Source organism: Mya arenaria, chromosome 6, assembly GCF_026914265.1.
Source record: "Mya arenaria isolate MELC-2E11 chromosome 6, ASM2691426v1".
NCBI classification, from domain to species: Eukaryota; Metazoa; Mollusca; class Bivalvia; order Myida; family Myidae; genus Mya; species Mya arenaria.
In genome coordinates this window covers 42460441-42485234 of record NC_069127.1, presented here as the reverse complement: position 1 = coordinate 42485234, position 24794 = coordinate 42460441, and the positions used below count along the sequence as shown (strand labels likewise).

The 24794-nt window shown below is 41.2% G+C and overlaps 1 protein-coding gene across 1 annotated transcript; it reads left to right on the top strand.

Moving 5' to 3' along the window:
- Positions 1–18768: 18768 nt before the first annotated feature.
- LOC128237812 (zinc finger protein Pegasus-like) lies at positions 18769–19587 on the top strand. Its single transcript, XM_052953397.1, has one exon. It carries the CDS (start codon positions 18769–18771, stop codon positions 19585–19587), a length of 819 nt encoding a protein of 272 aa, XP_052809357.1.
- Positions 19588–24794: the final 5207 nt, after the last annotated feature.

Below are 24794 nucleotides of genomic sequence, written 5' to 3'. Positions count from 1 at the left end.
AATAAAGGTCCGGATGGGGTAATTTCCTAGTGAACTTGTATTTCGTATGATAAAAGAATGCAATTTTATAATGGTTAGCTACCCCATCCTGGACATCAGCACATCAAAATGGGGGGTAAGTCATATAATATTGAAGTACTGATTTTTACACAATGTCATCTGTTTAGACAATGCCACTGTACCAGGGTACATCATCACCACCGCCTAAGGGCAAGCTGCTGCCCGTAACCACTCGTGTGATAGTCTGATCACTCAACATTTAACAAGTTAACTTATAATAATGCGAACTGTTTATATTCAACTCCAGTCGCTGCCCGTTAATGCTTTTTCGGCATAACTATTGTTTTTTTCCGGTTTTGGAAAGCCACTTTGCGTTCAATTCGATACACCTCCCCTTTCAAACTGTCCACTACAATAACCCTTGTATTTCTGTCCATAGCCGCGATGATCTTCGACGTAGAGGCCTGCATGGCCTCTTCTATTATCCGGGTCACCCCATCCAGTTGAGAGGCTTCGGCTACATCCTCTTCGATGAGAGAGTAATAAGTATATTAAACAAAATATAGCGAAATTGCTTAAAATGCAAGTATAGACGGATCTTCTAGAAACGACGGAGCATTTGGATAACGGTCAGAATTACCGCTAACTTTATTTTGTTATAGTATTAACCAAAACAAAGCTATACTTTACACAATGTACACAGGCATACATAGTTTTTTAATACTTAAGACTTAAAGTTCCATTATGTTTTAGTAATGTAATTTTTTTTGTTTGTATGTATATCCAAATGATTTCTCTTAACCTTTTTTTCATTTTTAACCCCCCAAAAATGTATTTATCGCAATTACAAAATGCAACACAACCGTTTTTTTGGTATAATCTAAATTTAGCGCGCACAACGTCACTGCGAAATTTACATATCATGTGACTCTGATTTACTAATGATTTGCATTTTTTAACTAACACGTGTTGGGTTTAAAAAGTGTTCCCCATTTTGCAGCTGAGACTTATTTAATCATTATTTTACGCTACGATATCGAAATTGCAGAACAAATACAGTTATAGTATAAAAATTATGTCGGTTTCAGTGGAATGCGAACAAACGCCGGTAAAGTCAAGAAAAAAATACGTAAAAAAAATCATCAGTTTATCCGTTAGACTACTGGGACATTCTTTCAAGAAGGTGATTTTTTAATATCTTAACCATACATTGATAACATCACATGTTACTGTCAATCAACCATTTGCGCAAAAAACAAAGCTGTTTACGCATATTCGTTGTCTTCAAAAACGATATTTGAGCAAATATTAAGTTCAAGTTCAAGTTCAATATTTTATTTGCTAAAGGCCACCAGCCCAAGACAACAAATATGTATATTACAAATATGCAAAAGCAACAATGGTAACATCGGTTGAACAATGTACAATATAATACAAACACAATTACAAAATAAACAAACGAGAGAAAAAACCCTCCACAAGAAACCAACAAGAGAATGGAAAAAAAAAGAACAAAAGAAAAAAAACAAAACACGAAAGCTAAAGAGTTAAGAAATAAAAAAGTGCAAGTCGGAATACAGATTCGAATGTGTAGCATGCATTAAATACCTTTTCGAAACGAAATAGAAGGGATCTAAAGAGTACACATTGTAATCAAATACCATACACAATACTCTAGCACAGGAAACATCCCTGCAATAACTTGCATCCCGTCTAAGAGATCGAGACATTGATCTAGTGGTACCCACCGATACGTCAGGCACACATCTCAACGGCCCCCGAGATCAGAAGTAATTACAGATGTTACACAATTAATATCATTACCGAACAAAGTACACAAAAGACTGGAGTAAGTATTATTATTACTTATAACATTTTTTCAACGCTTGTGGTAAAATATTTCTATGTTGCATAGCAAAGTATATATACATAGCAATATCCCTTAACAAATTTTCATTTTTTGTACACATCAAGATGATACAATTGTTAAAAGTGGCATTTTCATAATATTTCTTTGGTAAATATTTTTTTCTAATATTAGCATAAAAAGGACATTTGAGGAAAAATGGTATTCTGTTTCAACAACATTTTTACATAATTTACAAAACCTTTGATCACGATGACTATTAGAGTATCGACCACATTCAATCTCAAGGCTATGTGATGAGCATCGGAAACACGCAAGAGCATTTCTGTATTTGCGTATATTGACGCAGTCTAAGTAAATTTCATGGCACAAACTTGATTGAACAAGAGTTATATTTAAGTTTTTCAGAATCTATAATAGAAGAATGCCATTCCTGGCGATACTGGTCATTAAGTGATTGTTTCAACAAAGCAATAAAATGAGATTCATTTAATACTTCTTGGTTATACCAAACGTATCCAAATCCACAACTAAGCAATATATTCTTTACAAATGTCGCCCAATTCCTATGACCATGTTGGTCTGCCATCATAAGCATACTATACTATAACTTTTTAATATATCTGTCATCTCCTACCTTCAAAATTCTAATCCAGTTATTAATAACCCGCTTTACAGATTCAATATACTGATAGGCCCGAGGCCAGCCTATTAATTTGAGTTCTAAAAATATCAATAACATTAACAGTAACAAGTTTCATTTTACAGTTTATTTGAATTTATAAGGTAAAAATGGGACTTACCTGTGATGTATGATATAATCAATATCCTCGATTACTTTGAAACACAGGTGGGGTAGCACAAACCTTACAGACTTGAAAACATCTTATTGCATTACCCCACCCGTTGACATTTATGGTAGTTTCACAGAAATTACACTATTTTCCTATATGTTTACTGACTAGTAAGTTAAAAATCATAATAAGCATCACCAGTAAGACTTTCTGGTTAACTATACTTAATTCACTATTCGTTTTACCCTCGATTAGTCGCTTATTTCAAGTAAATTCCATGTTTTTATGTTGAACTTTCACATTGCGTCAGCCATCTTGTTGTTTACATGTATGCACTTCCTTTTCGCTCAAGGTCACAAAGTACATCTACGCATAATTTCACGGTTAGTGATTTGCAGCTACCACTGTTATATTCCATAAGCCTGCTCAGTTATACTAACATTCCAGTCTTGTTTACATCAGAGTAAAGACATTGATGTTTCTATTTTTAGAATTAAAAGTCGTAGACAGTGTCGGAAACGATCGATTAATTTCAATAGCATTTCGATCGCATTTTTAGATCGATCAAGTTGTTCGACACTTTTCGATTCACTTTTCGAGTCTTTTCGATCAATTATTTGATCGATATATTTTTCTGAGTATAAAAAGGCTGCGATTTTTCAGTTCAGGGTTCAGACATTTTTTGCCATTAGTGAGTACAGCCGCAGTATTGAAAATATTGTTTTAAAGCTTTACGCAAGTAAAAGTACGTTTTAGCGGCAGTATTTGAATTATCTAAAACGGCTAGACTTTGTTTTATACAAATTTATACTAGTTTATAGTAACTTTATGGAAATACGATTTATAACTAAAAGCAATAGAATTCTTTAACCTTTATTAATGATATTGTTGAATGTGGAAGTGAAGGCTGACTTAAATGAATATTAATTGTACTGTATACTATAAACTATACGCAGCGACATATAATTACAGTTTAACGCGATAATCGAGGGGTATATTGTGTTGGCGTTATTTGAAAACATTATTTCTCCGTCTATAGAAATAAAACATATAAACGTTTAAAGTGTCTTTCTTTGTGTTGCACGTATTATAAACTGAAGGAAAGTCATAAAGCCAATTTAAGGTGTCAAGCGTATAAAGTAATGTCAGGAAAACGACTATGAACATAAACGGTGTATCACAGTTTTAAAGAGAAACAACGTAATATTCTTGGTGTATTTACTGAATAGTACCGGTGTTACAGTTTAACACGATGTGTCTAGCCATTGTTTGTCCCCGTCCTTAATATAAGCCAGCCCGATTAATAGTACCCTAGGTACCCCGGACCCCCAACAACTTTTGGTGGCAGCGGTGGGATCTGTTTTTACAACAGGTCCAGTGATACGAACTATTAATAATAACACTTCGGAGATTCACGGGGTTGCAGTATGGCCACACCTAGGGAGGTTGACAGCGGGGAGGTGATTATAAATATCCCGAGGACAGCAGACGACGCAGACGAATACAACACCTTGGATTCCGCGTCTGAGTCCGGTTCAGTAGGAGATGCGAATCGAAATGAACACCAAAACGATGTCGGGCAACTGCACGAGATGATGGTGGGAGTGACGGGGGCTCTGAAAGATATGGCGAAGGAGTTGCAGTCTCTTAAAAAGGACATGGCTGGCAGCTCGAATGACGATACTACGGCAACAACAACAACAACAGGCGGTGTTAATAATAATAGCTACCCGGCACGGCAGAGATCAAGTCAACGTTTAAATGCAGAGGCGTCGTCATATGAACGGGGAGGGACCACTTACTATAGCACGGGGCTACCCGCCGGTGATGTATACCGAGCTGGATATACGAGCAGCGAGGCTGCAGGGCGACATCATTACCCTGCTTCAGGACCAGAACCACACGAGGGGTTGTCGAGCAGTAGGTTTCAAGGGCAGCGCGATAACAGCTTTGCTGCAGATAGAATGTACCAGAGGCCGTACGATCAGCACGAGAGGCTTCACAGGGGCCCTTACTATAGAGAAAACACGACGAGGCTACCACCTATTAAGATCCCTGTATTTACTAGTAAAGAAGACTGGGGTACGTGGATATCACAGTTCGAGGCTATTTCTCGTCGGTTCCAATGGTCGGAAGATGAAATGCTAGACCAGCTTCTGCCGAGACTCGAAGGAACGGCTGCTCAGTTTGTATTTTCACAACTTAAGCCGGCTACATTGAGCGACTTTGAAGAGTTGAAGAGCGAACTAAACAGCAGGTTCAAAGCCATTGAAACGGCCCGGTCGTACGCAACAAATTTCAGCAGGAGGAGCCAACGTCAAGGAGAGACAGTGCAGGACTATGCTGCGGAGCTCAAACGGCTGTACGATAAAGCCCATGGGTTCAGGGATCGGAGAACAAGAGACGAGGATCTGGTACAGAGATTCTTGGATGGGTTATTTGACCAAGAAGCAAGAGTGACGGTTGAATTTCACAAAGAGCCTAAAACTATAGATGAGGCTGTTTTCTTCACCGTGAATTTATCCTAGTTAAGAACAGGGACGAGGTCTGACAGAGGCAGGCATGTCGCACGGCGTACGGTTGATGACGGATTTGACGACCTCGATAGGGTTACAGAAGAAATGGCCAGGCGAGTACCAAGTATGAAGTTCCCGGGCCAGGCCAGACCCGAAAGGCAGCACGAACCAGGTGACACACAAAAAGAGCTAATTGAAAACTTAATGAAAAGGTTAGACAAATTGGAAGCTGCTGCGAAACAGAACTGCCAGTATACCCAAAGAAAGGGTAGATCACATGAGTGCTACTTTTGTCATGAGCAGGGTCACTTTGCACGAGAGTGCCCAAAGAAGAAAGAGAGAAATAACAGTTATGCCAAAGGTAACTTAGCGCGTCAAGACGTGACATCGCAAAATCGATGCTTACCTTTAAACAGGCAGGGACCTTCTCTCGAGGCCAGAGGGAGGTCCAATTAGATAGCGTAAATGAAGACGAGGGCCATGAATCTAACAACAGGATGGGGCGTTCGCAGCAGTGGCGTAGGGTAAGGAAGGACCTTGAGAGCGGGATCTATATAGATGGTAGGGTCGGTAGTGTGCCTGTAACTTTACGACGGATACAGGAGCTACTAGAACCGTAGTCTCGCGCAGAGTGTACGATCAGATGAGCCATGGGGAGCGACCAGCTTTGATGGAGTCAACAGTGTTACGAGGAGCCGGTGGAGCCCAGATTAAGGAGTGGGGCAAAGGGAGCTTCAAAGTAACATTGGGTGAACTCGAGATTGTAGCAGAGCTGATTGTAGCAGACATAGAAGACGATGCGCTGCTGGGGTATGACATTTTGGTAGGTGGGCAGAAAGGTCCAGCCGACATGTTGTTAAGTCGAGACATAATAGTGTTAGATGGCGTAGAAATCCCCTGTTTGCGAAACAGTGGTGCTCCAAAGATTAGAAAGGTTGTTATAGCTGAAGACACAGTTGTACCAGCACTCTCTGAAGCCGTGGTCGATGTATTTGTAGAGCGCAGTGAGGAAGACGATATAGACCGTGATCCCAGTTACTTAGTTGAAGCAACTGATGTGTTCCGCGAGAAGTACCCTCTTATGATTGCGTCAACTTTGGTCGACATTAACCAAGCTGCTACTTGCAAGGTGCGGATTTTAAACCCTTTTCCAAGTGACACTACCCTTAAACAAGATGCAGAAGTTGCTGTCGCGGAGCGGGTTGAGCGCATAATTAGTGTAGTGGCAGGGACCGAGAGCCCCGAGGAAGATACAAATAGTAACCGGATATGAAGGGTACAAGTGGAAAGGAAAAGTTGCAAGAGCAATTTCCCCCGTATAGAGCAAAAGCAGAAGATGTGCCACAACATCTAAAGGCACTGTACGACATGTCTGTTGGTGACAAGAGCGAACTTGAGAAAGAGGTGGTTGCAGGTTTTCTTGTGAAGTACCATGGGTCATTTTCCAAAGATGAATGGGATATTGGTTTGACAGACCTAGCAGAACATCCCATAAGTACAGGTAACGCAGCGCCAGTTAAGCAGCGTCCTCGACGGGTCCCTTTAGCTTACGCGGACGAAGAGAAGAAGGCTATCGAAGACCTCTTACAAAAAGGCGTAATCCGCAAAAGTACGTCCCCCTGGGCATCCCCTATAGTACTTGTCCGCAAGAAGTCAGGTGCTGTCCGACCATGCGTTGATTACCGAAAGATAAATGAGTTGGTTAAACCCGATGGTTTTCCACTTCCGCGCGTACTAGACTGTCTCGACGCGGTTGCAGGTTCATCATTATTTACAAGCCTCGATTTAACCAGTGGGTACTTCCAGATACCACTTAAGTCGAGCGATATTCCCAAGAGTGCATTCGTTTGCAAATTCGGCCACTACGAAATGACCCGCATGCCATTTGGCCTGAACAATTCAAGTAGCACCTTTCAGAGAGTTATGGAACTGGCATTGCAGGGGTTACAGTGGGTCACTTGTCTTGTCTATATAGACGACATTATCGTGTATGGGAGAAACTTCCTCGAACACATGCAACGCCTTGACGAAGTCCTTATGAGAATCAGCAACGCGGGACTGAAACTCAAGCCGGAGAAATGTTTTCTTCTCCAAACGGAAGTTGTATTCCTCGGACATGTTGTTTCCAAGGAAGGGGTCCGACCAGACCCTAGTAACGTTGCCAAAATCTTGGGATGGCCAAAACCGGAGAACTCAAAACAAGTGAAGCAGTTTGTTGCGACCGCTTCATATTATAAACGATTTATCAAAAACTTTGCCAAGATCGCTAGACCATTAATTGAGCTCACCAAGATAGGCGCACAGTTTGTCTGGGATGAAAAGTGCAAACAAGCTTTCAATGAATTAAAGGGGCACCTTATAAGCCCAGAAATCATGGGCTATCCAAAAAACGAAGCCGGTGACTTCCTGTTGGACGTCGATGCTTCCGGTGTCGGTATTGGTGGCGTTTTAGCACAGTTACAGGACGGTCGTGAACGCGTGATCGCTTATGCCAGTCGTAGACTAAACAAAGCAGAGAAGAATTACTGTGTAACTGAGAAAGAATTACTGGCCGTAATATATTTCGTTCAATACTTCCGTCAGTATTTGTTAGGTCGTAAATTCAGTATTAGGACGGACCACCAGGCACTCGTTTGGCTGCTGCGTCTCAAGGAGCCAAATGGCAAGATTGCAAGATGGATCGAGATCTTATCGTCTTATTCATTTGAGATTGAGTATAGACCGGGAAAGCAACAGGGTCATTGCAACGCTCTGTCCCGTTGTCCAACGCCTAAAGAGTGTGCATGCGCGAACGTGGACATGATGGAACCACTCAAATGTGGCCCGTGTTACAAGTGCAGGAGGAGAGCAGACGCAATGATGTTAGATAACGTGGGTAGCACGAACGGGGCTGAACAAACAGGGGCCGAACAGGAAGAGGCGGTGAGCAAGCAGAGCTTGACGGAAGCGGTTCGAACTGCGAAGATAGCTGGAAAACCCGGTGATGTAAATTGTGAGTCACCATGGTTACAGATCATGACGAGTCATGAGATGGAAGCTTTACAGAAAGGCGACCCCAATATAGGCACTATGTACTCTGCAATACAAAATGGCGTTAAGCCAGGGAAAGAGCAGATGCTCGATGAAAGCCCGGAAACAAGGCACTACTATCTTATTTGGGATAGTTTGGAAATGTACAACGGTCTCCTGTTTCGGAAGTTCACATCAGTAAAGTCAGAGGAAGTGCAGCAGTTGATAGTACCTGCCTGTGCTAGAAAAAACATAATACAAGCATGTCATGATAACCTCACTTCCGGTCACATGGGGGTGAAGTCAACAAAAGCACGGGTAATGCAGTCTTTTTACTGGTTCGCGCTTAAGGCTGATGTCCGGGATTTTGTATTCGCTTGTGATGTGTGTGAAGCAGATAAAAGAACATCGAAGAGCCCAAAAGCCCCTATGGGACACATACGTGCAGGAGCCCCGTGGGATATACTCGCTTTAGATTTTGCAGGTCAATTTCCGGTTACACCTCGAGGAAATAGGTATATATTAGTAGCCACCGACATCTTTTCAAAATACGTGGAAGTATGGGCAGTACCGAACCAGACAGCTGAGGAATGTGCAAACAAAATTTTAAACGATGTTGTCGCTAGGTGGGGAACACCGGGCACAATTCATAGTGACCAAGTGTCAGCATTTGAAAGTAGGTTGTTTAAAGAGCTATGCGAGTTGCTAGGCGTGCGCAAGACAAGAACAAGTGCTCGTAAACCGCAGGGCAACGGACAAGTCGAAAGATTTAACCGCACTTTATTACGCATGGTTCGAGCCTACCTTACAGGGGAACAACATGATTGGGATCTATACTTGGGTTGCCTGGCCGGAGCTTACAGGTCTACGCCACAGCGGGCAACTTCATTTACACCGAATGCGTTGGCGATAGGCAGAGATATACGGCTTCCTACAGACGTTCTGTTCCCAACAAGATTTTCCGGAAGCCAACCTGAAGCTCCAGTATGCGAGCATGTATATGTTCTAAAGAACCGAATGCACAAGGCTCATCGGTTGGCACGCCATCACTTGAAGGAAAACCTACGGCGCAGCAAAGACACATATGATCTCAATGTCATGCAGCATAGCTACGAACGGGGTGATTTGGTTTGGTGTTTGCATGAAACTAAAAAGGTGGGGGTCAATCCTAAGCTCCAACGACGTTATGACGGCCCGTTCATGATTAAGAAAAAGATCAGTGAGGTGAACTTCATCATCCAAACCAGTGGGCAAGGTCACGAGAAGCTTGTGCACCACAACAAATTAAAACCATATCGCGGTCAGAATCGTCCAGTGTGGGCACTCGATCAGAACAGCAAACAAGAGAGGGTAGAGAGCAAATCACAGAAGGATCAAGTGGCGTCAACCAGTAAAGAATAGATATTCAGGATGAAGAGTGTGTTAAAAATGTGTCTATGAAAAGAGTGTTGCAAAATAATGGAAAGCATTTTTGTATACAATATAAGTTTTACATAGTAGCTATATATATCAAACACTGGTCAACTGTGTCTGTTAATGTTGTCTGATCCTGCAGAAGTGTGTGTAAAAATTAACTTGTGTATATCTATATACAAATATAACAATAAATATATTAAGAACATTTTTTTTTATTCTCTGAAACTATGTGTGTCACCGGAACGTCCGTAACTGAATACGTATAAGAGTATATTAATGCGGCGCATACAACAAAACGGTTATTTTTGCGCGTTTAATCGTTCAGCATATAAGCAAAACAAAGCGGGTCAGCCTTCACACAATCAAGATAACACAGTTATATTGCAGTTGCTTTATTTCAATTATAGATGAACCGCTTCGCCAACGGAAGTTATGTGTATAGGTGCCGGCAATGCGAGAAGATCGGGCGTAAGTGACAGATACTTGACCATGCTTTAAAGGCCCACGTTCCGGTGGAAAGGGTTCCGTACTTCTGCCAGTTGTGTAAATTCCGGTGCCAGGACCTACAGACGCTGCTTGACCACACGAGTAAATACAAGCGTCACACGGAGATAGTTGGAAAAAATGGTCCGTGTGATCTACAAAGGGTTCTCTTAAAGTCATTAAATCCTATATTCGTTGGAGAAGATTGGGTCAAGCCTATGGGCCAGGAAGTATTGACCGAGTGTTTAAGTCAGGAAAATCCACTGGTTGCGGAGCCAAATATCCAATTCCAGTCATGGATACTTGGAGACGAGAGACCACAAACAACGTTGCAAGGTTTGGACTTTGGGTCCACATCCCAACCAACCCAGACGATCCAAGTGACTGCCCCAGTTTCTTCAAGGGTTCCTCTCTTTCAGGACATCAGCCCCTTTCTTGCGACGGTAGCCAGCCCACAAAACCAACGTTCGATGACGCCCGTTCCATGCCTAGCAGAGCCAGTATTCATGGCAGCGAAGACATCAGATCCACCTTTTGTACCGTCGTTTGAAAACATATTCCTAACATCAACGCCAACGCAGCTCCTGATGCCGCAACCTCAAACAACATTGAGTGTATCGGCACCACTAGTTAGTGCCACTGAAAAGAGACCTTTAGTGACTAGCACGCTATCCCTTATCAGGACGAAGAAGCATCGCCAAGCACCCCCTTACATGATGAACCAATTCATGAGGCTGTCCTAACAGGGCCAACACAGATGTCGGGTCAGTTATCCAATGCTGAAGGGGGCGAGCCGAACAAAAGGCGAAGAACAGATGAGTCATCGGAGGGGCTCGAAAATACATTTAAGGACTGTACAGCACAGATTGTGGCAGCTATCAAAGAAAATACCGCTGTTCTCAGAAATGTTCATACGGTCATAGACACCATGAGAAACGAGCTGTACCGCGTGGAGAGGAGGGTTAATCACATTTCCTACAACATGCCCCTAGGACCCCGCGAAACAGAAAGGACAAACCAAAACGTGAAAAACGTTGTGGGGAAACCAAAAAAATAAATTAACTTTAATTAACTTTCGCAGATGAAACAGTTATTTAAAACGTTCGTGTTAATGCTATTTAATAATTATCGTTACAGTTACAAACCACTCCGTCGAAACAGTTCTTAATTGACTTTATAGTTGTTGAAAATATTAAAGGCGGCAGCTCGCCTTTTAAAGATGGGGGTGTTGATAGGCCCGAGGCCAGCCTATTAATTTGAGTTCTAAAAATATCAATAACATTAACAGTAACAAGTTTCATTTTACAGTTTATTTGAATTTATAAGGTAAAAATGGGACTTACCTGTGATGTATGATATAATCAATATCCTCGATTACTTTGAAACACAGGTGGGGTAGCACAAACCTCACATACTTGAAAACATCTTATTGCATTACCCCACCCGTTGACATTTATGGTAGTTTCACAGAAATTACACTATTTTCCTATATGTTTACTGACTAGTAAGTTAAAAATCATAATAAGCATCACCAGTAAGACTTACTGGTTAACTATACTTAATTCACTATTCGTTTTACCCTCGATTAGTCGCTTATTTCAAGTAAATTCCATGTTTTTATGTTGAACTTTCACATTGCGTCAGCCATCTTGTTGTTTACATGTATGCACTTCCTTTTCGCTCAAGGTCACAAAGTACATCTACGCATAATTTCACGGTTAGTGATTTGCAGCTACCACTGTTATATTCCATAAGCCTGCTCAGTTATACTAACATTCCAGTCTTGTTTACATCAGAGTAAAGACATTGATGTTTCTATTTTTAGAATTAAAAGTCGTAGACAGTGTCGGAAACGATCGATTAATTTCAATAGCATTTCGATCGCATTTTTAGATCGATCAAGTTGTTCGACACTTTTCGATTCACTTTTCGAGTCTTTTCGATCAATTATTTGATCGATATATTTTTCTGAGTATAAAAAGGCTGCGATTTTTCAGTTCAGGGTTCAGACATTTTTTGCCATTAGTGAGTACAGCCGCAGTATTGAAAATATTGTTTTAAAGCTTTACGCAAGTAAAAGTACGTTTTAGCGGCAGTATTTGAATTATCTAAAACGGCTAGACTTTGTTTTATACAAATTTATACTAGTTTATAGTAACTTTATGGAAATACGATTTATAACTAAAAGCAATAGAATTCTTTAACCTTTATTAATGATATTGTTGAATGTGGAAGTGAAGGCTGACTTAAATGAATATTAATTGTACTGTATACTATAAACTATACGCAGCGACATATAATTACAGTTTAACGCGATAATCGAGGGGTATATTGTGTTGGCGTTATTTGAAAACATTATTTCTCCGTCTATAGAAATAAAACATATAAACGTTTAAAGTGTCTTTCTTTGTGTTGCACGTATTATAAACTGAAGGAAAGTCATAAAGCCAATTTAAGGTGTCAAGCGTATAAAGTAATGTCAGGAAAACGACTATGAACATAAACGGTGTATCACAGTTTTAAAGAGAAACAACGTAATATTCTTGGTGTATTTACTGAATAGTACCGGTGTTACAGTTTAACACGATGTGTCTAGCCATTGTTTGTCCCCGTCCTTAATATAAGCCAGCCCGATTAATAGTACCCTAGGTACCCCGGACCCCCAACAACTTTTGGTGGCAGCGGTGGGATCTGTTTTTACAACAGGTCCAGTGATACGAACTATTAATAATAACACTTCGGAGATTCACGGGGTTGCAGTATGGCCACACCTAGGGAGGTTGACAGCGGGGAGGTGATTATAAATATCCCGAGGACAGCAGACGACGCAGACGAATACAACACCTTGGATTCCGCGTCTGAGTCCGGTTCAGTAGGAGATGCGAATCGAAATGAACACCAAAACGATGTCGGGCAACTGCACGAGATGATGGTGGGAGTGACGGGGGCTCTGAAAGATATGGCGAAGGAGTTGCAGTCTCTTAAAAAGGACATGGCTGGCAGCTCGAATGACGATACTACGGCAACAACAACAACAACAGGCGGTGTTAATAATAATAGCTACCCGGCACGGCAGAGATCAAGTCAACGTTTAAATGCAGAGGCGTCGTCATATGAACGGGGAGGGACCACTTACTATAGCACGGGGCTACCCGCCGGTGATGTATACCGAGCTGGATATACGAGCAGCGAGGCTGCAGGGCGACATCATTACCCTGCTTCAGGACCAGAACCACACGAGGGGTTGTCGAGCAGTAGGTTTCAAGGGCAGCGCGATAACAGCTTTGCTGCAGATAGAATGTACCAGAGGCCGTACGATCAGCACGAGAGGCTTCACAGGGGCCCTTACTATAGAGAAAACACGACGAGGCTACCACCTATTAAGATCCCTGTATTTACTAGTAAAGAAGACTGGGGTACGTGGATATCACAGTTCGAGGCTATTTCTCGTCGGTTCCAATGGTCGGAAGATGAAATGCTAGACCAGCTTCTGCCGAGACTCGAAGGAACGGCTGCTCAGTTTGTATTTTCACAACTTAAGCCGGCTACATTGAGCGACTTTGAAGAGTTGAAGAGCGAACTAAACAGCAGGTTCAAAGCCATTGAAACGGCCCGGTCGTACGCAACAAATTTCAGCAGGAGGAGCCAACGTCAAGGAGAGACAGTGCAGGACTATGCTGCGGAGCTCAAACGGCTGTACGATAAAGCCCATGGGTTCAGGGATCGGAGAACAAGAGACGAGGATCTGGTACAGAGATTCTTGGATGGGTTATTTGACCAAGAAGCAAGAGTGACGGTTGAATTTCACAAAGAGCCTAAAACTATAGATGAGGCTGTTTTCTTCACCGTGAATTTATCCTAGTTAAGAACAGGGACGAGGTCTGACAGAGGCAGGCATGTCGCACGGCGTACGGTTGATGACGGATTTGACGACCTCGATAGGGTTACAGAAGAAATGGCCAGGCGAGTACCAAGTATGAAGTTCCCGGGCCAGGCCAGACCCGAAAGGCAGCACGAACCAGGTGACACACAAAAAGAGCTAATTGAAAACTTAATGAAAAGGTTAGACAAATTGGAAGCTGCTGCGAAACAGAACTGCCAGTATACCCAAAGAAAGGGTAGATCACATGAGTGCTACTTTTGTCATGAGCAGGGTCACTTTGCACGAGAGTGCCCAAAGAAGAAAGAGAGAAATAACAGTTATGCCAAAGGTAACTTAGCGCGTCAAGACGTGACATCGCAAAATCGATGCTTACCTTTAAACAGGCAGGGACCTTCTCTCGAGGCCAGAGGGAGGTCCAATTAGATAGCGTAAATGAAGACGAGGGCCATGAATCTAACAACAGGATGGGGCGTTCGCAGCAGTGGCGTAGGGTAAGGAAGGACCTTGAGAGCGGGATCTATATAGATGGTAGGGTCGGTAGTGTGCCTGTAACTTTACGACGGATACAGGAGCTACTAGAACCGTAGTCTCGCGCAGAGTGTACGATCAGATGAGCCATGGGGAGCGACCAGCTTTGATGGGGTCAACAGTGTTACGAGGAGCCGGTGGAGCCCAGATTAAGGAGTGGGGCAAAGGGAGCTTCAAGGTAACATTGGGTGATCTCGAGATTGTAGCAGAGCTGATTGTAGCAGACATAGAAGACGATGCGCTGCTGGGGTATGACATTTTGGTAGGTGGGCAGAAAGGTCCAGCCGACATGTTGTTAAGTCGAGACATAATAGTGTTAGATGGCATAGAAATCCCCTGTTTGTGAAACAGTGGTGCTCCAAAGATTAGAAAGGTTGTTATAGCTGAAGACACAGTTGTACCAGCACTCTCTGAAGCCGTGGTCGATGTATTTGTAGAGCGCAGTGAGGAAGACGATATAGACCGTGATCCCAGTTACTTAGTTGAAGCAACTGATGTGTTCCGCGAGAAGTACCCTCTTATGATTGCGTCAACTTTGGTCGACATTAACCAAGCTGCTACTTGCAAGGTGCGGATTTTAAACCCTTTTCCAAGTGACACTACCCTTAAACAAGATGCAGAAGTTGCTGTCGCGGAGCGGGTTGAGCGTATAATTAGTGTAGTGGAAGGGACCGAGAGCCCCGAGGAAGATACAAATAGTAACCGGATATGAAGGGTACAAGTGGAAAGGAGAAGTTGCAAGAGCAATTTCCCCCGTATAGAGCAAAAGCAGAAGATGTGCCACAACATCTAAAGGCACTGTACGACATGTCTGTTGGTGACAAGAGCGAACTTGAGAAAGAGGTGGTTGCAGGTTTTCTTGTGAAGTACCATGGGTCATTTTCCAAAGATGAATGGGATATTGGTTTGACAGACCTAGCAGAACATCCCATAAGTACAGGTAACGCAGCGCCAGTTAAGCAGCGTCCTCGACGGGTCCCTTTAGCTTACGCGGACGAAGAGAAGAAGGCTATCGAAGACCTCTTACAAAAAGGCGTAATCCGCAAAAGTACGTCCCCCTGGGCATCCCCTATAGTACTTGTCCGCAAGAAGTCAGGTGCTGTCCGACCATGCGTTGATTACCGAAAGATAAATGAGTTGGTTAAACCCGATGGTTTTCCACTTCCGCGCGTACTAGACTGTCTCGACGCGGTTGCAGGTTCATCATTATTTACAAGCCTCGATTTAACCAGTGGGTACTTCCAGATACCACTTAAGTCGAGCGATATTCCCAAGAGTGCATTCGTTTGCAAATTCGGCCACTACGAAATGACCCGCATGCCATTTGGCCTGAACAATTCAAGTAGCACCTTTCAGAGAGTTATGGAACTGGCATTGCAGGGGTTACAGTGGGTCACTTGTCTTGTCTATATAGACGACATTATCGTGTATGGGAGAAACTTCCTCGAACACATGCAACGCCTTGACGAAGTCCTTATGAGAATCAGCAACGCGGGACTGAAACTCAAGCCGGAGAAATGTTTTCTTCTCCAAACGGAAGTTGTATTCCTCGGACATGTTGTTTCCAAGGAAGGGGTCCGACCAGACCCTAGTAACGTTGCCAAAATCTTGGGATGGCCAAAACCGGAGAACTCAAAACAAGTGAAGCAGTTTGTTGCGACCGGCTTCATATTATAAACGATTTATCAAAAACTTTGCCAAGATCGCTAGACCATTAATTGAGCTCACCAAGATAGGCGCACAGTTTGTCTGGGATGAAAAGTGCAAACAAGCTTTCAATGAATTAAAGGGGCACCTTATAAGCCCAGAAATCATGGGCTATCCAAAAAACGAAGCCGGTGACTTCCTGTTGGACGTCGATGCTTCCGGTGTCGGTATTGGTGGCGTTTTAGCACAGTTACAGGACGGTCGTGAACGCGTGATCGCTTATGCCAGTCGTAGACTAAACAAAGCAGAGAAGAATTACTGTGTAACTGAGAAAGAATTACTGGCCGTAATATATTTCGTTCAATACTTCCGTCAGTATTTGTTAGGTCGTAAATTCAGTATTAGGACGGACCACCAGGCACTCGTTTGGCTGCTGCGTCTCAAGGAGCCAAATGGCAAGATTGCAAGATGGATCGAGATCTTATCGTCTTATTCATTTGAGATTGAGTATAGACCGGGAAAGCAACAGGGTCATTGCGACGCTCTGTCCCTTTGTCCAACGCCTAAAGAGTGTGCATGCGCGAACGTGGACATGATGGAACCACTCAAATGTGGCCCGTGTTACAAGTGCAGGAGAAGAGCAGACGCAATGATGTTGGATAATGTGGGTAGCGCGAACGGGGCAGAACAAACAGGGACCGAACAGGAAGAGGCGGTGAGCAAGCAGAGCTTGACGGAAGCGGTTCGAACTGCGAAGATAGCTGGAAAACCCGGTGATGTAAATTGTGAGTCACCATGGTTACAGATCATGACGAGTCATGAGATGGAAGCTTTACAGAAAGGCGACCCCAATATAGGCACTATGTACTCTGCAATACAAAATGGCGTTAAGCCAGGGAAAGAGCAGATGCTCGATGAAAGCCCGGAAACAAGGCACTACTATCTTATTTGGGATAGTTTGGAAATGTACAACGGTCTCCTGTTTCGGAAGTTCACATCAGTAAAGTCAGAGGAAGTGCAGCAGTTGATAGTACCTGCCTGTGCTAGAAAAAACATAATACAAGCATGTCATGATAACCTCACTTCCGGTCACATGGGGGTGAAGTCAACAAAAGCACGGGTAATGCAGTCTTTTTACTGGTTCGCGCTTAAGGCTGATGTCCGGGATTTTGTATTCGCTTGTGATGTGTGTGAAGCAGATAAAAGAACATCGAAGAGCCCAAAAGCCCCTATGGGACACATACGTGCAGGAGCCCCGTGGGATATACTCGCTTTAGATTTTGCAGGTCAATTTCCGGTTACACCTCGAGGAAATAGGTATATATTAGTAGCCACCGACATCTTTTCAAAATACGTGGAAGTATGGGCAGTACCGAACCAGACAGCTGAGGAATGTGCAAACAAAATTTTAAACGATGTTGTCGCTAGGTGGGGAACACCGGGCACAATTCATAGTGACCAAGTGTCAGCATTTGAAAGTAGGTTGTTTAAAGAGCTATGCGAGTTGCTAGGCGTGCGCAAGACAAGAACAAGTGCTCGTAAACCGCAGGGCAACGGACAAGTCGAAAGATTTAACCGCACTTTATTACGCATGGTTCGAGCCTACCTTACAGGGGAACAACATGATTGGGATCTATACTTGGGTTGCTTAGCCGGAGCTTACAGGTCTACGCTACAGCGGTCAACGTCATTTACACCGAATGCGTTGGCGATAGGCAGAGATATACGGCTTCCTACAGACGTTTTGTTCCCAACACGATTTTCCGGAAGCCAACCTGAATCTCCAGTATGCGAGCATGTATATGTTCTAAAGAACCGAATGCACAAGGCTCATCGGTTGGCACGCCATCACTTGAAGGAAAACCTACGGCGCAGCAAAGACACATATGATCTCAATGTCATGCAGCATAGCTACGAACGGGGTGATTTGGTTTGGTGTCTGCATGAAACTAAAAAAGTGGGGGTAAATCCTAAGCTCCAAAGACTCTATGACGGCCCGTTCATGATTAAGAAAAAGATCAGTGAGGTGAACTTCATCATCCAAACCAGTGGGCAAGGTCACGAGAAGCTTGTGCACCACAACAAATTAAAACCATATCGCGGTCAGAATCGTCCAGTGTGGGCACTCGATCAGAACAGCAAACAATAGAGGGTAAAGAGCAATTCACAGAAGGATCAAGTGGCGTCAACCAGTAAAGAATAGATATTCAGGATGAAGAGTGTGTTAAAAATGTGTCTATGAAAAGAGTGTTGCAAAATAATGGAAAGCATTTTTGTATACAATATAAGTTTTACATAGTAGCTATATATATCAAACACTGGTCAACTGTGTCTGTTAATGTTGTCTGATCCTGCAGAAGTGTGTGTAAAAATTAACTTGTGTATATCTATATACAAATATAACAATAAATATATTAAGAACATTTTTTTTTATTCTCTGAAACTATGTGTGTCACCGGAACGTCCGTAACTGAATACGTATAAGAGTATATTAATGTGGCGCATACAACAAAACGGTTATTTTTGCGCGTTTAATCGTTCAGCATATAAGCAAAACAAAGCGGGTCAGCCTTCACACAATCAAGATAACACAGTTATATTGCAGTTGCTTTATTTCAATTATAGATGAACCGCTTCGCCAACGGAAGTTATGTGTATAGGTGCCGGCAATGCGAGAAGATCGGGCGTAAGTGGCAGATACTTGACCATGCTTTAAAGGCCCACGTTCCGGTGGAAAGGGTTCCGTACTTCTGCCAGTTGTGTAAATTCCGGTGCCAGGACCTACAGACGCTGCTTGACCACACGAGTAAATACAAGCGTCACACGGAGATAGTTGGAAAAAATGGTCCGTGTGATCTACAAAGGGTTCTCTTAAAGTCATTAAATCCTATATTCGTTGGAGAAGATTGGGTCAAGCCTATGGGCCAGGAAGTATTGACCGAGTGTTTAAGTCAGGAAAATCCACTGGTTGCGGAGCCAAATATCCAATTCCAGTCATGGATACTTGGAGACGAGAGACCACAAACAACGTTGCAAGGTTTGGACTTTGGGTCCACATCCCAACCAACCCAGACGATCCAAGTGACTGCCCCAGTTTCTTCAAGGGTTCCTCTCTTTCAGGACATCAGCCCCTTTCTTGCGACGGTAGCCAGCCCACAAAACCAACGTTCGATGACGCCCGTTCCATGCCTAGCAGAGCCAGTATTCATGGCAGCGAAGACATCAGATCCACCTTTTGTACCGTCGTTTGAAAACATATTCCTAACATCAACGCCAACGCAGCTCCTGATGCCGCAACCTCAAACAACATTGAGTGTATCGGCACCACTAGTTAGTGCCACTGAAAAGAGACCTTTAGTGACTAGCACGCTATCCCTTATCAGGACGAAGAAGCATCGCCAAGCACCCCCTTACATGATGAACCAATTCATGAGGCTGTCCTAACAGGGCCAACACAGATGTCGGGTCAGTTATCCAATGCTGAAGGGGGCGAGCCGAACAAAAGGCGAAGAACAGATGAGTCATCGGAGGGGCTCGAAAATACATTTAAGGACTGTACAGCACAGATTGTGGCAGCTATCAAAGAAAATACCGCTGTTCTCAGAAATGTTCATACGGTCATAGACACCATGAGAAACGAGCTGTACCGCGTGGAGAGGAGGGTTAATCACATTTCCTACAACATGCCCCTAGGACCCCGCGAAACAGAAAGGACAAACCAAAACGTGAAAAACGTTGTGGGGAAACCAAAAAAATAAATTAACTTTAATTAACTTTCGCAGATGAAACAGTTATTTAAAACGTTCGTGTTAATGCTATTTAATAATTATCGTTACAGTTACAAACCACTCCGTCGAAACAGTTCTTAATTGACTTTATAGTTGTTGAAAATATTAAAGGCGGCAGCTCGCCTTTTAAAGATGGGGGTGTTGATAGGCCCGAGGCCAGCCTATTAATTTGAGTTCTAAAAATATCAATAACATTAACAGTAACAAGTTTCATTTTACAGTTTATTTGAATTTATAAGGTAAAAATGGGACTTACCTGTGATGTATGATATAATCAATATCCTCGATTACTTTGAAACACAGGTGGGGTAGCACAAACCTCACATACTTGAAAACATCTTATTGCATTACCCCACCCGTTGACATTTATGGTAGTTTCACAGAAATTACACTATTTTCCTATATGTTTACTGACTAGTAAGTTAAAAATCATAATAAGCATCACCAGTAAGACTTACTGGTTAACTATACTTAATTCACTATTCGTTTTACCCTCGATTAGTCGCTTATTTCAAGTAAATTCCATGTTTTTATGTTGAACTTTCACATTGCGTCAGCCATCTTGTTGTTTACATGTATGCACTTCCTTTTCGCTCAAGGTCACAAAGTACATCTACGCATAATTTCACGGTTAGTGATTTGCAGCTACCACTGTTATATTCCATAAGCCTGCTCAGTTATACTAACATTCCAGTCTTGTTTACATCAGAGTAAAGACATTGATGTTTCTATTTTTAGAATTAAAAGTCGTAGACAGTGTCGGAAACGATCGATTAATTTCGATAGCATTTCGATCGCATTTTTAGATCGATCAAGTTGTTCGACACTTTTCGATTCACTTTTCGAGTCTTTTCGATCAATTATTTGATCGATATATTTTTCTGAGTATAAAAGGACTGCGATTTTTCAGTTCAGGGTTCAGACATTTTTTGCCACTAGTGAGTACAGCCGCAGTATTGAAAATATTGTTTTAAAGCTTTACGCAAGTAAAAGTACGTTTTAGCGGCAGTATTTGAATTATTTAAAACGGCTAGACTTTGTTTTATACAAATTTATACTAGTTTATAGTAACTTTATGGAAATACGATTTATAACTTAAAGCAATAGAATTCTTTAACCTTTATTAATGATATTGTTGAATGTGGAAGTGAAGGCTGACTTAAATGAATATTAATTGTACTGTATACTATAAACTATACGCAGCGACATATAATTACAGTTTAACGCGATAATCGAGGGGTATATTGTGTTGGCGTTATTTGAAAACATTATTTCTCCGTCTATAGAAATAAAACATATAAACGTTTAAAGTGTCTTTCTTTGTGTTGCACGTATTATAAACTGAAGGAAAGTCATAAAGCCAATTTAAGGTGTCAAGCGTATAAAGTAATGCCAGGAAAACGACTATGAACATAAACGGTGTATCACAGTTTTAAAGAGAAACAACGTAATATTCTTGGTGTATTTACTGAATAGTACCGGTGTTACAGTTTAACACGATTTGTCTAGCCATTGTTTGTCCCCGTCCTTAATACAAGCCAGCCCGATTAATAGTACCCTAGGTACCCCGGACCCCCAACAATACATAGGAAAACGACCACACTCGCCTAATACAGCAACATTTGTAGTTTTTAGTGGTTAACTCATATAGCGCTTACAGGCATTAATGTGGACTTGTTCTACCACACATAATCGTCCTACACCCCAAATCTCTGAGCCATATAACAATACTGGTGCAACTTTACTATCATATATCTTAAAAAATGAAGATTTAGATAATTGACCATACTCATATAGTTTTGACAAAATAGATATTAGAATTCGTTTCGATTTGTTTGCTTGTTCCCCTGTCATCTTTGGTAGAGATAACTGCCTCGTTAAGGTAACGCCAACATATGTAAACCATTTTTCGGCTCTTAATAGTATGCTTCCATTTTTAAATACCATAATTTTAGTCTTTTTGGTGTTAACAAATAGTTTATATTCGACACATAAGTCATTGATTTTAATAAACGCTGGAGACCACATGGGGTATCTGCTAGCATAGCAAGATCGTCAGCGAAGAATAAAGAGTTTATAAGTGTTCTGTCTGGAAAAAATTGTATTCCGTTGTATTTTGGTGGTTGTATAAGGCTTATAAAGTCATTTATAAACAATATAAAGAGTATAGGAGAGGCCATGCATCCTTGTTTTAAACCTTGGGGACAATCAAAACTGTCCGATATATCACCTCTTGGAGAGCGAACTCGGGCTTTCACACATTTGTACATTGAAGTAATTGCATAATATAGTTGTCCGACAATGCCATTTCTTAACAATATATTAAATAGGCGTATTCTATCAACAAAATCAAAAGCTTTTTGAAAATCAACAAATGCCACATAAAGCTTTCTGCCCTTCAACATTTGCTGATCGGTTCCAGCTTTTGATATGTTAGTTTTAACACTTTACTTCTTATGATTTGCCACACTTTATTTCGTCATACACAATAAAGTGCATTTTATTAAAAAAAACATGAGGGAGTACCAATCAGGGATTTTTCACTAATCAACATTGATAATTTTTCAGTCGTAAATACTTGTATCAAATTTATTTTAGAAACAGGAGCTTAACTTCTCTTTGTGAAATTTCATTTTAAAATGTTCAGTATTTCTCTAGTTATTTCTCCAGTCTCTTCCGGCAACTGCAGAGGTACTGTTTGCTAATCGATAGATATTTACTATTACTTTTTTCTGAGTTTATTTCGACGGTTTGGTATGTTACTTAAGTTACACAAACACTCTACTGATGTAATATAGTACAACTATCCTCACTTGTTTCGCAGCTCTTTCCTGTAAATCCGGGCACACAATCACACGTGTAATCGTCTGCAATGTTGCTGCACGTTCCTCCATTTATACATGGATTGGAATCACACTTGTCTACTGATATAAATTATAGTTGATTTCAGCGATAATAACAATAAACCAAGACACGATGTTTTTATGGTTATAATATAAAAGGTGAACTCAGGGGACAAGCCCGGTATACTTTAGTTTGATAAGTTCATGTCAAACCATGGTCCTCGTTTAAGACAGTTCAATGTTTGGAAACCTCCATTCAAATGATGTGTTTTTAGTAGGCGTATAACGTCTTGCAGTTAAATAAAGTACAAGTTGAAAAGTACAAGTTACCTGGGAAATATTGACGTGCAGTTTTGACTCTGATGCGTCGGAGATATTTTCCTTTTTTTAATTATCTATGTCTTGTCATTTTTTGATCAATTTCCAAATGTTAAAACCGTTTAACAAAATTGTCACTAGAATATTGCCTAATTAGTATAATTGAATACTTTTCAAACATGTTTTCAGCAAAAATATCATCGTTTCAGTTGCATTATACACTTGATGCTGCCTTTATAAGTAAGTGCTCGTACAATAACACTCTTTTGTTCAAAATGCATTGTAAACAATCTAACAGAATTACTGATAAAAAAATAAAAACATTATATTTATAGTGTTTTTTAAATAATAAAAACAACTTACCTAATTTCGTAATAAAATATATTATTTCTGAATGAAGAACACAATTAATGAATACTTACGACACGCCTGGTTTTGGCTGTTTCCATTGCAATTTGTCGCATGTGCTTTGGCTGGAATATATTTCAATGAACATACGGTTAAACTGAAGGTAACAGTGGAAATTACAAAGAATTATTGTTATATTATTATTATTATTATTATTATTATTATTATTATTATTATTATTAAACAGGTATTTGAAGTAAATAACTGCTTTCGTTGCCATGATAAGGCTTATAGTACTTTCAAATGAGAAAGAAAGGAACAAGTTGACAATGTCATGAAACTGTTCTTTTTTAATCCAATATATATAAAGGTATACTTATATAGATTATCATATAGGTAAAACACTCGCCGGCAAATAAAACTACACAGTAAAGAGCCAGCCTCATTCTGCTGTGTACAATATTCCTAAATGCGTGCGGTTGTTTACAACGGGTGGCTCTGTCAAAATGACGGGCCATCTTCAAATTATTATGGATTGCCCCGTGGTATAATCTCCTCCTTATGAGTAAAGACATAAATCGACGATTCATTGATTGTTTAAGTAATTGACAGTCACTCATCTTAGCATCGTTACACCCGCCAGCCCCTGTATATCAAATGCATTTCATAATGTCAACAAGATAAAATATTACCCCTTTCAAGTTGACCAGTGCTCTTGTGTGGGCATTTTTATTTATTAATCAATAAATATAACTAAAGTACGATTTATTGTGTATCGGAGAAGGTTGGTATTACATTCTAAACATAGTTAACTCACAAACTTATTTATGAATACCAAGGCTTTTCATTCACGCCCAAAAAGTTAGATCTTTTTATTATAAAAATGGCGGATTAGAGACTTTATCGAAACTCATTTATTCATAGTATTCAGCCGGTGCTGTCAATGCTTCTTATTTATTGCTTGTGCAAAGAAAGATAGATAGAAATACTAAATGTGCATGAGTGTGTGTTTCACATATTGTAGAACCGTATTTGTCAAACGAGTTATACTATGTTTTTTCCCGAATATAATTTATGAAATGTGAATTCTTAAGAGTGTTTTAAGTTGAACTTTGACAGTACTTCCTGCGAATTTAAGCATCTTACTTTAGTCGGCCTGTTGTGGCACATGTTGTACATGCCTTCCAAGCGTCAGTATTCTGAGCCCTTACATGCTCTTGGCGTTTCGACTGATGTTGGTTTTATCCACGGATGCATTACCAACGCCTTTCTACACCAACGGGCGTTGTGTTCATGACTTCATGTTACCCTCGTTTAGGATATTTACAGATTTAGCCTTACTTTTTAGCCAAAT

Excerpts from the sequence above, each read along its gene's own strand:
- LOC128237812 (XM_052953397.1), top strand. The coding sequence starts at position 18,769 with ATGAACCGCTTCGCCAACGGAAGTTATGTGTATAGGTGCCGGCAATGC.